Genomic DNA, 12,261 nt, shown 5'->3' on the forward strand with positions numbered 1-12,261 from the left:
TCAATTAATATACACACCAGTCAGTGCTACAGGTTCAAATACTGTTACATGCACTGCAACAACCCACGATAAACATAAAATGACAAACTTTAGAGATATACAGTGTTTTCTACCATTTTTCTATCGTTATGACAAAAATCAATACATGAACTTCATTAAAAAAACTTTTGTACTTGCGCTATCATTCCAGTTTATAACCACAACACCAGAATCTATCTGCAGCAGGACTGGCTGCAAGATACAATTGTTTGCAATGATTCCAATCAAACTCATTAGTAATGCTGCCCGATTTGGATTCTGGAGCATGACCAGTTGAGAAAAGAGGACATTTATTATTTCAAGAGAATGATTACATTGTCGCCATGTGTGTTGTGCATGTGCAATAAGCGATTTTCTATTTAAGATTTTCCTATCAGGAAGAGAGCACAACACTCACCTCTCAGCAACACCCTTTGCAACACGGACACCTCCAAAACAGCACAGGGCTATAGAATACTTAAAGTCACTGGGACTGAGTGAAAATTCAATGGATCCAAAGTTGAGAGCTGCTGCCAAAGATGCAGTGATGTGGAACCTCCAACAGCCCAATTACCCCGACGCTGACCCCGAAACAAAACCCAGAGTCAACTCATTAGAACACAGTAAGATAATGCACGCTGGCAGTTTGACTAGGAGCCAATAGCCAAAGGTCAGAAGTGGTCTCCCTCATTTTAAGAATTGCTTCCTAAGAGGACTCAGGATAAAAAAAATGCAGATAGCCAGGCGCCTTTGACATTTCCCATTCTTCATATTCCTATGGCAACTGGAAGATGCCACAAAGAAACAAGCAACCAGAATGAAAAATTTCAGTGACTGTTGCAGCCGGCAGGAATTAGCACTCTATCATGAACACAAATGTTTGAGTCATGCTGAATTAACAGTGTGGATTGGGGGGGGGGGGGGGGGCGGGGGTGCGTGGGGAGAGAGATGTGGAATACATGTAACTGTGCAAGAAATGTACAGGGTGAGGAAGAATTCCAGCTTAATATGAAGACGGGGAGATTACAAACAAAGGAACAACTGTTGACAGAAGAACCACTTGCCATTATTCCTGTTATTCCAATCCATCAGATCATGGCTTATCTGTACCATAACTCCATTTAACCATCATATCCCTTGATAACTAATAAAAATTTGACAACCTTATCTTCCCAGATTCTCATACTTACACTTATAACAACACAGGAGAACATTCAGCCCTTTGGTTTATGTCAGCTCCCGGGGAATCAATCCCATCAGTCCCATTCCCTCTCCTTATTCCTCTGCACCCCTGTAACCTATTCTCCCACAAATGCCTATCAACTTCCATCTGATTCTTTTTGCCATTAATCTACACTAAGGGGTAATTTATCATAACCAATTAACCCACAAGCACATCTTTGGGATGTGGGAGGAAGCAAGAAAAACGGGAAATCCACGCAGTCACGGAAAGACACAAACTCCACACAGACGGCACACACGCGAGGGTTCAGCCTGAAGTGGTAAGGTAGCAGAACTAACTACCACCCATAGATTCACTCTTGATTGTCAATGGAACACAGCTCCAACTTCATGAATCTGTTACCTTGTTCCACATTTAAAGAGGAATTTAGTTCCTTTGTATCTGCCTTATTAAATATATTTACCTTTAAGCATCCTCAAACGCCCCTACTAAAACAAGGAAATACAAGCCAAGTTTGACCTTGTTTTTCCCTCTCCTTGTTCTTGCTCTTCTTCCCCAAACAGATCAACAAGCCCTCGTCACCCTCCCTTCAGCACCATCATTAGTATAATTCAGTCATTGTCTCCATCCTTGCAGTCATACAGCACAGAAACAGGCTCTTCAATACATTGAGTCCACCACTACCATCAAGCACCCATTTACCCTAATCCCAGTTTATTCTCCCCACATTCACATCAATTCCCTCCAGATCCTACCACTCACCTACATACTAGGGGTAATTTACTATGACCAATTAACCTATCAACCAGCAAATCTTTTGGATGCGGGAGGAAACCAGAAAACTGAGAAAACCAACATGGTCATAGGGAAAGGTTGCAATTTAACCACGGCAACTTTTCACCCTTCATTTACCAAGAATCCACACACCCTCACCTTGTAAATATTCAGAGTTTGCTTCCACAACCCTTTGAAGGATAGAGTCCCAAAGACTCAAAACCCACAGGAAAAAAATTCACCTAATTCTGCCTTAAGCGGGTGACATTTGGTTCGAGGTTCACCCACAAGAGGAAACATCCTCTCCACATGCACCCTGTCAAGACCCTTCAGGATTTTGTATGTTTCAGTGTGGCAAACCTTCCTTGACATTTATTCAAAGCACTCAAACCAAGGAAACCAGTAGGGTACACAGTGCTTCACACGTGGTCACATCAACGTCATATATAACTGAAGCATATCCTACCTACTCGTGTATCAACTCCCCCATTAATAAATAACATTGTTAGCTTTGCTAATTCCTTGCTGTAGCTGTGTCCGAGCCTTTTGTGAATCATGCATTAGGACATCAGATCCCTTTGCATCTCCAAGCCCTGCAATGATTGATGTTACTTCATATTTTTGCCACAAAAATGGATCATTTCACATTTTTGCATATCGTATTCCATTTGCCATTCACTTAACCAATCTATATCAGATTGTAGTCTCCTTTTGTTCTCTTCACAACTTCCCTTCCTAACTTTGTGTCATCTGCAAATTTAGCAACAATTCCTCAGTGCCTTCATCCAAGTCATTAAAACACTGTAAAAGGTTGAGACCCCACCACTGATCTCTCCTTTGGCACCTTACCATCCAGAGAAAGATCCGTTTATGCCTCCTCTCTATTTCCTCTTGGTCACCCAATCTTCTATCGATGCCAGTGTGTTGCCTCCTTTGCCATGAGCTTTCATTTTTCACAATAATCTTTGAGCACCACCTTATCAAATGTTTTCTGGAAGCCTAAATATAGTGCATTCACCAGTTCCCCTGTATCTACAGTACCTGCTACTTCATGGCATAGATTGTCACAGGCTTTTTCCTGGGGTACAGGAGACTAAAACCAGATGGCATAGGTTTAAGGTGAGAGGGGAAAGATTTAGAGGGGATCTGAGAGGTAGTTTATCACAAAGGGTTGTGGATACATGGAATGAGCTGCCAGATGAAGTGGTAGAGGCAGGTACAATTACATTTAAAAGAAACTTTCAGAGGGATATGGGACCAGCTCAAGACACCGTGGTTGGCATGGACAAGGTGGGCTGAAGGGCCTGTTTCCAAGCTGTACAACTCTATGACTCCATTCTTCAAGGAACACTATTAAATCAGTCAAACATGATTTCCCTTTCATAGAACCATTTGTGACTTTGCCTGATAACCTTGAGCTTTTTCTCAATGCCCTACTATAACATTTTTAACACATATTCTAACATTTTCCCTGTGACAGATGTTAAGCTGACTGATTTGTATTTACTTCTTTCTGAATAATATAATTGCTATCATTATTTTCCAATCTAAAGGAATTTTCCCTGAATCGGAAGAATTTTGGAAAATTAAGACCAATACATCAACTATCTCAACAGAAAACGAAAAATAAACTACTGGAAGAACTCAGCAGATCAAGCAGCATCTGTGGAGGCAAAGGGATGGTCAACATTTTAGGTCAAGACCCTGCATCAGGACTGAGAATGCAGAGGGAAGATAGCCAGTATATAGATCTGAGAAGAAGGGGTGAGACAGAGGCTGGGAGGTGATAGGTGGAACCAGGTAATGGAAGGATGATGGGCAGATTGAAATAGGTGGGGGAGGAGGGATAGGAAAAATGAACCAAGGGAGAAGAAACCCAGGTGGTGGGTTTGTGGGTGATGGGCAGATGGAAGCAGGTGGGGGAGGGTGCTGTCTAGGTAATTGGTGGGGTGGGGGCAGGGGGTTGGGAAGGGATGAAAAGGGTGAACAGAAACCCTGGGTGGACTGGTGGGAGTGGGAAAGGTACAGCGGGGAGTGGGTTCATCAAAATCAGAAAATTCAATGTTCATACCATTGGGCTGGCGACAAACTATTCACCAAACTGCACTTAAATTGACCTGGACTATTTCTGACAGCTCTCTTCCTTTTCTGGATCTGTCTCCATCTCATGAGACAAACTATCCACCAATATCTAATATAAACCTACAGACTCCCACAACTATCTTGACTATTACTTTGACTCCCCATATTTTTGTTTGAACCATTATTTTCCCTGCAGAATATTCAAAAGATTAGATCTAAGTTGTGCTCTTTGCTTCCTGATATGCTGCCTGTGAGAATTTCCCGACATAATTGGTTACCCAGACTGCTTGCTGACATCACCGTTGCAGAATCCTAACAGTAGTGCAGCTGATACAGAGAAGTGTGAAACTCAAGACTCAGATAGCCCTTGGTCTTTGTGGTCAGCTTTCTTGAAGTTCATGTCAAATGCCGTCACTTAGGTGCTGATTGCCACATCCAGAGCCATGCACTTAATTAAATTGAGGAAATTAAATCTTTTCATTAAAAAAAATCTTAAAGGCAGAAAAATCCATGCTTAAATTAAATGGAAGCATACAACAGATTAGTGGATACCAGTGCAAGAAGTCCAGGGCATTACATCTTTGAGAACAACACTGTGCTGCTAACAAAGTCAGGAAATCACTAATGCTGGTTTTGAAACAGACTCCAGAAGGTCACCATCAATGAAAATTTATTTTCAGAGAAAACTTCAACTCTATCCCTGCCAGCCTAACAGCCTGTAACATACCTACTACAGCATTCCAGTGCAGTCTCTTCCATGTGTTTGGCAACAGCGGTCTCTGTGCTCCCTCGACAGTCTGTCAGCGAAAGAGGTCCCCTTTCCATTCTCCTGCGGAATGAAAGAGCAGCAGTCTTTCAGTGCCTCCCTCACCAGTCTCCAAAGTTTGACTTCCACACATTTCAACTTCTAAGTGGCGATTTTGGATGCAGTCAAAATGCACAGACCAGGCTGCAAGAATGGGTTCCTTGAACTGCTGACATGACATGATCCATCTGGATCAGAGCCAAACTGCTGCCGCTCCTCTGGCAGCGAGCAGAATGGAAACTACAGCATCTTGTTTTGTTATAGTTCAAAACTTTAAATTCTTCAGTGCACTAAAATGCTCTGCATAACATTTAAAGTAGCATCTTAATTCACATTACTTTCACACCTGTGGGCTTTGAATGTTGTGCAACAGCATACTCATTAATCTCATATCCCTTTATTTCATTGGAAGAGGTCCTTCAGCCCATCATGTCAATGTCAGATCTTAGAACCATCCCATCATTTCCATTTCCCTTTTATTTCCTGTTATTTATTTCTCTCACATGGCCATTGGTCCACCTACGTCCTACCAATACTGAGGGTAATTTGTGGGAACCAATTAACCTACCATTTAGATAAGTACATGGATAGGAGAGGTTTAGTGGGCTCTGGGCCAAACGCGGGCAGATGGGGTTAGCATGCTGGGCAACACAGTCGGCATGGACAAGTTGGTCCGAAGGGCCTGTTTCAATGCTGTATGACTAGAACTCCACCACCCAGCATGTCTTTGGGATGTGGGAGGAAACCAAAGAACTTGGGGAAATCCACATAATCAGAGGGAGAATGTGCAAAATGCACACAGACATCACTGGAGGCTGGGATTGAACCTAGGTCACTGGAGCTGTCAGGCCACGGTACTAGTCACTGCACTGCCTCTATTATAAAAGATATAATTTAATCTGCCCAGTCAATTTTAGTACATGCATCCCTGCTGTGTCAGTAAGACGTATGCACAGGCCATACGCAGGGGGAGAATGATCAAAGAGCCAGTGCTCCAGTTCTGGAGATTCTAATCACTAAGCTGCAAGGCACAGTATTCTTTCCTACACTTCCTTTCAACCAAAAGTGAAGGCAAATCCCATGCTCCTGACAGCTGACATTACTAAAATCCTCCCAGTCCCAAATACTCCCAACAGTTTAACAGCATTGCTAGCTCAGTGAGTCAACTACAATAAATACCTTGTATACTACTCCCACAACTTCAGGAATGTAGGTCTAAGAGGAATATTTTCTGTTCAAATCTTCTGGGCTCGTCTTCTCCTTTGTAATATCGCACTTGCCTTCACTTTTATAGAATGAAAGTGCAGCTTTGAGAGTTGATGGGTTCCCGGAGGCAATTGGCAGTTGAGCCACTGGGAGAGAATTACTGTCGCTAAACATTCTGAGCATGGGGAGAGGAGGCAGGTATCACCAGCTATCACGCATCACCTCCCAGGGCCTTGGGTAAGGTCCAAGAAGCAGTCATCCAAGTAGCAAACACTTTCTTTATCTCTCCCTCTGTGCAGCATATGGCACCAGTCCTTTTTGCTCCCTCACCACTCAACATACTTTTGCACATCTCTTCCTTTTCTGGTCACATCTCCTCAGACTCTCATTACCAAAGTCCTCCTCAACTCTTCCTTTGTCTGTTCAGAGTGGCCATAGGCAGCATTCTTCTCTCAAGTAGCATCCCAAACAGTCCCTCACAAATTTGCCACTCAACACCAGCCCATCCATCTTACTTCTTGCTACCTCCTCCCCTCAGTGAATGCACTACGAGCAAAGACCACATATACCTGTTCTCTGCTTTACGTAGTAACTCACCAATACTTGCCCTCAGTTCCTGCAGCGTAAAAGGATACATGATAAATCACAAGAAATGCAAAACTAGGGCTAGCAAACAATCGTGATCTTCGGTGAGGGGGACCAGCATAGGAAACTGTGACACTGCTGGAGCTATGAGAATTGAGCATTTCAAGGCAGGGGACTTCACTTGCCACTGTTTTTATTTTTCCAGTACTTAGTAATTGTCAAGAAAGTAATTGTTAAGCAAGTACCCAAATAATTGTCAGAGAACCTAGGTTTGACCGCAATAAATTGCACTGATTCATGCAATGGTACAAGCTCCAAATACCATCCTAATTCCTGTCCCTATTTTATCTATACTGGGTACTTAACAACTAGGTAACAAGCTTCCAAGGAAAACACCTTAAAGGAGATAACATTTCTCTGGAAGCACCTCCTTCACTATATCCCAGCACAAGCCAGATTTTAAGCACTCTGCTTGGGTTATGGAATGAGATACAGGAGTCAGGGTGTGCAAATGTGCCAAGAACACGCTTGCTTGACCATGTAAAGGAAGCAGTGAAAACCCAAAAGACAGCTTACCAAAGAGTGAGATCATCTCCCAGTTTAGCTGAGTGCAGAGTTGTTTACCTCAAAGTAGTAATGAGAATAATTTGCCTCTTAAAAGCTGATGCATAAAGCGTTTCCAGCACCATAGGTAAGAGTATGGCAGAGTTAATTTTGTGCCCAAATTACATCATCCTGCCTGGTATCAGTACCGTGCAGTCGAAGAGTGTGATGTCACCTCCAGGGGCATCGCAATTGCCACTGTGACAGTACAGCTGGAGTCCAGCCTTGCAAACGGCAGTTCAGATAGCCAGGTTACAGACTCTGGGTTCAAACCACTGCTCTGATTTAAGGTGACCCGTGGAGCAGATGGACAAAGGTTTCCGACAAGTCAATTATCTTCTACAGATCAATGGGGTTGCCTCGTGTGGCCCTCTCAGAATGTCAGCAGCCTTTACCCAGTCACCCACATGTGAACCAGTAGTTGAGACAGTGGGAAGTGGGGCAAGGGCACGTGCTGGGCAGTCTCCTCCAACATCAATCTTTGTTGCATCACATGTTGAGAGAACGTATATTAATTCCCATGTTAAATGCCCCCCTTTTCCCGGTAGTTCAATGGACGTTACTGCAATTGGGCATGGGGGAAGGATGTCACCAGCCAGGTGTGGTGCCAGAATCCCTTTGCCCAGCAGCCATCCTAGGATAGTAGAATAGTATGGGATGGATTGTATCACAGGATGAAAACATCATTACAGCTGGACAAATTTCTAAGATTACATACTGAAATTAAACTCCAGTTGAACAATGATGTCACAACCGTCCTTCCTGTTGACAACAGTTTCTGATGCATCCTTTTGTGGTCCTGAATGAGAAGAGGCTGATTGGCCTCCCATGATGTCCAAAGGAATTATGGAAGTTTGTGGAAGTCCTGCGATGCTTTGGAAATAAGTTGATCGGAAGGCCCAAGACTGTGGACTGAGCAAGGCAAATGGCACTTTGAACTTCCCAATGGGTACCAACCTGTTGCTGAAGGCAACCCCGGGAGGTATCGGTGAGCAGTAGGGATATCAGAAAGTAACATCCAGCCAAAATTGCAAGTGTCCTAATTGCATCACAAAACCCTGATGCAGGTAACTTCATTGGGCTTTCTCTAATTTCCAACAGATGTGTGTTGTCAATAGCTCTGTTATGAATCAAAGTCAGTTTCAAGATGGAAACAAAGCAGCAAGTGCATTGCTCTGTTTTTAGCTGCTCCTTTTTATCTAGTGAATAACTGCAGATCATTATGTAGATAAGTAGCTATTGCTGCCCTCCCATATGCTTCTGAGATTTGGATGATCAACATCACGCATCTCAGGGCACTGGAAGAATGCCATCAACACCATCATGCACTGGAAGGATAAGCAAAGCTGAAGTCCAATGCCCCACAGTAGTGAAGCCCTCGTTACAACTGTCAGCTTCATTGGGCAGGCCAAGTCATTTTTGTGTCCGACATCAGGTGGACACTCTGTTCCAGCTCTGCTGTGGGAAGAGACCAGCAGGAGGGAAAAGGAAAACATTCAAGGATATGCTCAAAGCTTCTCTGAAGAAACACGACATTCTCCTGATTTCTATGACAGCATAATTCAGGATGGTATTGAGAACCTCATGCCCATTCATCAGAAGCACACAGAAGCCCTGCATAAGGGGCAGCAGAAGTGCACCAGCTCACAAGCTGCCCACCCACTGGGCTCTTGCTGCACTGTCTGCAGAAGAATATGCAGTTCCCACATTGCCCTCATCAGCCACCTCAGAATCCACAAAGAGTGGAAGGAAGTCATCCTCCATCCCGAGGGACTGCCCAAGAAGAAAATACTGTACAAATGGGACTGTGTCCTTGCAAGCAGAAATATCCTGGACTTTAGCTAATCCTTCATTTCACATTTAAAGCAAGAAGAGACATTGAACATTTTGGTTTTGTGATTTGGAATTCTTTAGAAGTAAATATTTTAATCCCCAAATGTATGTCCAACAAACATTATCCAAGATGACAAAAAATGGAATAATCTGCAGTGAGAACCTATTCATTCAGCTTTCAGATCCAGCATTCCCACCCAATCCAGCCAGAAATTTCAATTTCCAATCTTCAGTCAGCTCAAGATAACACCAAAGCTATCCGATGATTCCCATTGAATAAAAGTTCTCCGCCGTCCTACTTATTTTAAGATGACCTTTGTGCTCAAGTTGGATTCACATTATAGTTTTTATATATCCAAAAATATCCCACTACTGACCCACAAAACCTTTTGTACTCATTGCTCCAGTCATACTACAGGAACTGGTATTTGTGTTGAGACTTCAATACAGTAAAATATCCCATGGCTCCTCAAAGAAGCACTTTCATACACCAAGCCACACAAGGAGTAATCAAAAAGGGGAACTTCATCGTGAAGTTTTAGGAAACATCTTAGTGGAGGAGAGGAAAGTAGGGAGGATTTCAGAGGGAATTCTCAAGCAAGGGACTTGGCAGCCGTGTCTTCAACGGTCCAAGATAGCAGCAAAAAACTTAAGGATATGCGAGAGGCCACAATTAGAAAAGCAACAATAGCCAAGAGTCTTTAGGGTTGGAACGGATCTGAAATACAAACTACAGAAATACAAATGGATCAGAGATACAAATCAGAGATATAATGGATCAGGTCCATTTCACAGAGATTTAAAAACAAGATTATGAATTTTAAATTCAGATATTGAGAGAGGAGGTGACAATATGGGTCAGTGTGCACAGGTGTGAAGGGTGAATACTTGTGAGAACAAGATTTAAAGAAAAACTTTGTTTTAGTGACACAGTATAAACAAACACCAATAACACTAACTTCTCTTAGCAAGGCCAAACAATATTCAGGAAGCTATCCATGACATTCCATTGGGATTTTTTTTCACTTTGTTTTTATTATCCAAAAGACAGCAGCTGACCAGAGTCACCTTCAGCTAACTCAACTGCAGATGATCCCAAGGGAACGCAGGGAAAAAGTAGTGGAAGCCTGATTATGATCAACCAAATATTTTGGAAAGGAACATTATCCCAGAGGACTGGAGAGACAAGTCTGGCAATCATCAGATTTCAACAGACTGTAAACTTTGGCAGGGTCAGAAATCGGTGGCCATTTTGATATAAATAAGAATGTTGAAATACAGGAACGGCTTACAGAAAAGATGCAAGGGGAAAAGCAGAAGTTTAGGAAGAGAACTCCAGATTTTGTGGCTTAAATGGTCGAAAACAGTTACTAGTTGTAGGCAAAGAAAAGTGGACAATGAACAGAATGCAGAAATGGAAAACTTGTGAGGTGTGGTTGGGGAGTTTGGGGGGGGCGGTGGGGGGAGAGGTGGGGGTGGAAGAGCAAGCAGATGCTTCGTGGAGTCACAAAGAACACACCTGCTCTACAATGAGGTCAGTTAAAGGCATGCAACTTCAATTTGATACACAGGGATGTTATTTCCTCCCATTCAATACTTGTATCTCACCACAAGAAGATGACAACAGATTATACAGTGATTATCACTGGCGTTTGCAAGACCCATAGACAAAAAGCTGCTGCATTTCCTACTTTACTTAGTGACTACAATTGATGAGAGTTTCAATGGCAGTGAAGCATTTTGAGACGTTTGAAGATTGGGAAAGGTACCACGTAAATGCAAGACTTATCATTTGGTCTCAGTCTTAAGGAGTACACAGAATAGGAGTTTACTGAACACACTCAAGGTACATTAAACCCAAGCATGAACCAACCATTAAATTATAAAAACAATTAAACTTATGAGAAATGGTTAGTCAAAACAATAGATAGCAGATGCTGGAACGTGGAGCAAAAAAACATTCTGCTGGTTTGTTGAGGGGAAATGTCGACAACTCCTCTCTCCCCACAGATACTGTTTGACCCTCTGAGTTCCTCCAGCAGCTTGTTTTTTTTCATCAAAACAGTAGTGCAATTAGGACAGAGACCAAATTAATTTCTAGAGACTTGTTCATGAACAGCATACATGTTATTTTTTTAAATACATTTTGTGTACATAAAACTATTTCTGTCAGTTGTATGGTTGCAGTGGTGTTGGTTGAGGAAGAGATGGCAGAAGTCCATGAGAGAGAAAAGGAAATTCTTTCAAATTGTGACATCAGTGTGGGAAGGCAGATGGGACCCTGGTTTAACATGTGCTCTGAAAGGCAGGGGAGGTTAGTTGATGAACTGGTAAACTAAATTAATTGACCTGTGCTTATGAACAGAGAACAATACAGCGCAGGAACAGGCCCTACAGCCCACCGTATCAACGTTGACCATGATGCCAATCTGAGCTCATCTGCCTGCATGTGGTCCATATCCTTCTATTCTTTGCCTGCTCATATGTCATCTAAATGCCTCTTAAACATTGCTATCCTATCTGCTTCTATAGCCACAGGAGCCCGAGGGCACGTACCACCAGGCTTAAGGACAGCTTCTATCCCACTGTGATAAGACTATCGAACGGTTCCCTTATACGATGAGATGGACCCTGACCTCAAATCTTCCTTGTTGTGACCTTGAACCTTATTACACTGCACTTTCTCTGTAGCTGCGACACTTTGTACTGTTACTGTTTTTACTTGCACTAACTAAATGTAACTGCACTGTATAATGAATTGACCTGTACGATCGGTATGTAAGACAAGTTTTTCACTGCACCTCGGTACAAGTGACAATAATAAACCAATACTAATACTACCTCCCCTGTACATCCAAATAACTTGCCTCAAATCTCGACTAAACTTTCCCTTTCTCCTCTTAAGCCTATGCCCCCTTATATTTGGCATTGCCCCCCCTGGAAAAAAAGACTGACCATCTAGTCTATCTAAGCCTCTCACAACTTTATGCGCTATCAGGTCACCCCCTCAACCTCCAATGCTCTAGAGAAAACAATCCAATTCTGTCCAATCTCTCCTTACACACTCCAATCCAGGCAACCTCTTCACTATCCTTTCCAAAGACTCTACATCCTTTCGACAGTGTGGCAACCAGATTGAGATGTGAGGCCACCATTCTCCAAGTGAATATCT

At 42.8% G+C, this 12,261-nt stretch overlaps 1 protein-coding gene across 3 annotated transcripts in view; it reads right to left on the minus strand.

Moving 5' to 3' along the window:
* fam13c (family with sequence similarity 13 member C) overlaps positions 1-12,261 on the minus strand; it is a 91,728-nt gene that overhangs the window by 56,770 nt on the left and 22,697 nt on the right. For 2 of the 3 annotated variants that reach the window (XM_052027621.1, XM_052027620.1), the window contains exon 3: positions 4,785-4,886. The exons of the other annotated variant lie outside the window; for it this stretch is intronic. In XM_052027621.1, the coding sequence (XP_051883581.1) occupies positions 4,785-4,886 (102 nt within the window). The remainder of the gene's footprint in view (positions 1-4,784; positions 4,887-12,261) is intronic. 3 annotated transcript variants of the gene reach the window in all.

The sequence above is a fragment of the Pristis pectinata genome, chromosome 12 (genome assembly GCF_009764475.1).
Source record: "Pristis pectinata isolate sPriPec2 chromosome 12, sPriPec2.1.pri, whole genome shotgun sequence".
Lineage (NCBI taxonomy): Eukaryota > Metazoa > Chordata > Chondrichthyes > Rhinopristiformes > Pristidae > Pristis > Pristis pectinata.